The sequence below is a fragment of the Nestor notabilis genome, unplaced genomic scaffold (genome assembly GCF_000696875.1).
Source record: "Nestor notabilis isolate BGI_N333 unplaced genomic scaffold, ASM69687v1 scaffold25130, whole genome shotgun sequence".
NCBI lineage: Eukaryota > Metazoa > Chordata > Aves > Psittaciformes > Psittacidae > Nestor > Nestor notabilis.
This window is the reverse complement of record NW_009910079.1, coordinates 1-2,371: the sequence shown is the minus strand read 5'-3', so window position 1 is coordinate 2,371 and position 2,371 is coordinate 1. Positions and strand designations below refer to the sequence as shown.

General features: G+C 56.7%; 2 protein-coding genes across 2 annotated transcripts in view; one reads left to right on the top strand and one right to left on the bottom strand.

Annotated features, from left to right (window-relative positions):
• Nucleotides 1-641, top strand: part of HAS3 (hyaluronan synthase 3) — a gene marked incomplete at its 5' end in the record, with an annotated part of 1,136 nt that extends 495 nt beyond the window's left edge. Inside the window, one exon of the mRNA XM_010024248.1 lies at nucleotides 3-641. Within this exon, the coding sequence (XP_010022550.1) occupies nucleotides 3-641 (639 nt within the window). The remainder of the gene's footprint in view (nucleotides 1-2) is intronic.
• A 1,515-nt stretch (nucleotides 642-2,156) lies between these two features.
• Nucleotides 2,157-2,363, bottom strand: CHTF8 (CTF8, chromosome transmission fidelity factor 8 homolog (S. cerevisiae); the record flags this gene model as incomplete). The annotated part of the gene is made up of 1 exon (XM_010024236.1): nucleotides 2,157-2,363. A coding segment is annotated over one exon (207 nt), but the record flags the coding sequence as incomplete, so codon positions are not given.
• Between the last annotated feature and the right edge of the window lie 8 nt (nucleotides 2,364-2,371).

Sequence of the window (2,371 nt, the reverse complement as noted above, 5' to 3'; positions counted from 1 at the left end):
CGGAGACTCCCACCCGCTACCTGCGCTGGCTCAACCAGCAGACCCGCTGGAGCAAGTCCTACTTCCGCGAGTGGCTCTACAATGCCCTGTGGTTCCACAAGCATCACCTCTGGATGACCTACGAGTCGGTGGTGACCGGTTTCTTCCCCTTCTTCCTCATCGCCACTGTCATCCAGCTCTTCTACCGCGGCCGCATCTGGAACATCCTCCTCTTCCTGCTCACGGTGCAGCTGGTGGGCATCATCAAAGCCACCTACGCCTGCTTTCTGCGGGGCAACGCCGAGATGATCTTCATGTCCCTCTATGCCCTCCTCTACATGTCCAGCCTCCTGCCCGCCAAGATATTTGCCATTGCCACCATCAAGAAGTCTGGCTGGGGCACATCAGGGCGCCGGACCATCGTGGTTAACTTTGTGGGGCTGTTGCCGGTGTCGGTGTGGGTAGCGGTGCTGCTGGGCGGGCTGGCCTACACTGCCTACAGCCAGGACCTCTTCAGTGACACTGAGGTGGCCTTCCTGGTCTCGGGCGCCATCCTCTATGCCTGTTACTGGGTGGCCCTGTTTGCCCTCTACATGGCAATCGTTGCGCGGCGCTGCGGCAAGCGGCAGGAGCAGTGTGGGCTGGCCTTCACTGAGGTCTGACTGCGGCAGGGGCTCTGTGCCGGGGTGACTGTCACCAGTCCCTCCTTGCCCAGCACAGCGGGCGCTGAGCTGTTGGTGCTGGGCAGCGCTGAGCGCGCCCGCCGCTGCATTTCTGATCAAGTCTTGCTGTTTCTTTTGTCATTGTTTTGGGTTTTTTCATATATATTAATTTTTCTGTACAAAAGCTGGCTGCTGAATGGGGAGAGGCCAAGCTGGTGCTGCCTGGCACCGGGCTGGGCACAGTCTTGGTGCTGTGGGGGTGACAGCTGTGTGCCCCCACCAGCGCCATACTGGTGTGCTATGTGGAGCGCTGCTGGCCAGGCTCCCCCATTGCTGTGTCCTACACCCTCTGGTGCTTTTTATGGGGATTTCATTGTCCAACCACCACGGTGCTATGGCAAGAAGGTCCCTTGTGGCACCATGTGCCAGCACCGCTGGCTGGTGCTGCCTCTGCCCCACAGCTGCTGCATGTGTGGGTATGTACCCAGGGGAGCCCCCACGGCTCCCTCCAGCCCCTTTTGGGGATCTGGCTGCCCCAGGAGGGCAGCACCTCCTTTCAGCTTTGCCAAAGAGCCAAGGGGGGATCCCAGCATATGGAAACAAGGGGCTGTGGCTTGGCCAGAGTGTCACCGCAGCCCCATTGTACCAACCCTGCTGCCTTCCTGGCATCTTGTCTAGACAGTGGGGAGACGCTGGGTTTTGGGCTTTGGCATGCAGAGGAGGGTGGAGAAGAGCCGGTTCCCAACCTCTCCCCTTCCTGGGGAATTCACCCGGTCCTCTCCCCTGGGCCCTCTTTTTTTTCAGGGCTTAAACCTTTCTACAATTGAGCTTTTAGATGGTTTTGTTTAATTTAAGACAAGGTTTTTTAGGAGACTTTTGTAGCTCTTTGGTATTCAGACTTGCTGCGAATTGTTTGTAAATCTATTTATTTTTTAACCCACAGTTGATTAATTTTTTTTCTTTCATATTTTTGGGAAAAATCTGTTTTTATATCCTGATGGATTTGTCAAAATAAAGACTTGCACCAAGGAAAGATGGTGTTTGTGTGTATGTGGGTGGAGGGTGATGGTCCTGGTCCCCTGCCCTGGCTCAAGAGAAGCTGGGGCTCAAGTCCCTGCCCAGCACCAGCTGTCCCCACAAGTACAGAGGTGCTTTTAGAGGGGACACATCAGCAGATGGGCCTTACTGTGGCTCCCTGTCACAGGCACAGTTGGCAGCACACTGGGAACTGCTGAGTCCAAGCACTGAGGGCGGCCCCTGGGCTCAGAGTAGGTCACTGCCCATCAGGACCCATGTCACCTAGGATGGCACTTGGGTTTGTGCCCCAGAGGCTGGCAGCTCTCAGAAATGGAGTTACTACAGGGTGTACAAGTGACCTGTGAAGGGCTCTGGGTGCCCAGATGCAGGACATGGCACTCTGATATGAGCCTGGGTGTCCTCTATGCAGGATGGGGATGCCAACCCTGCATCTCCCTGAGCTCTGGAGCTCACAGCCACCAGGCCAAGCCCAGGTCTTCACACCTTCTTGGGTACGTTGGTGATGATGGGCTTGGGACGGGTTTTGAAGAGGAGCTTGGTTTTGATGAGGGCAGTGATGGTGTAACATGTATCTGGCCCTGTGGGGCCCGGCTCCTCAGCTCCCCGCTTCACCAGTACAGCAAAGGGCTTCTCCAGCTGCACCACCTTCCCGTAGAGGATGTGGTGACCCACGATGAGGACGGGGACCCCCT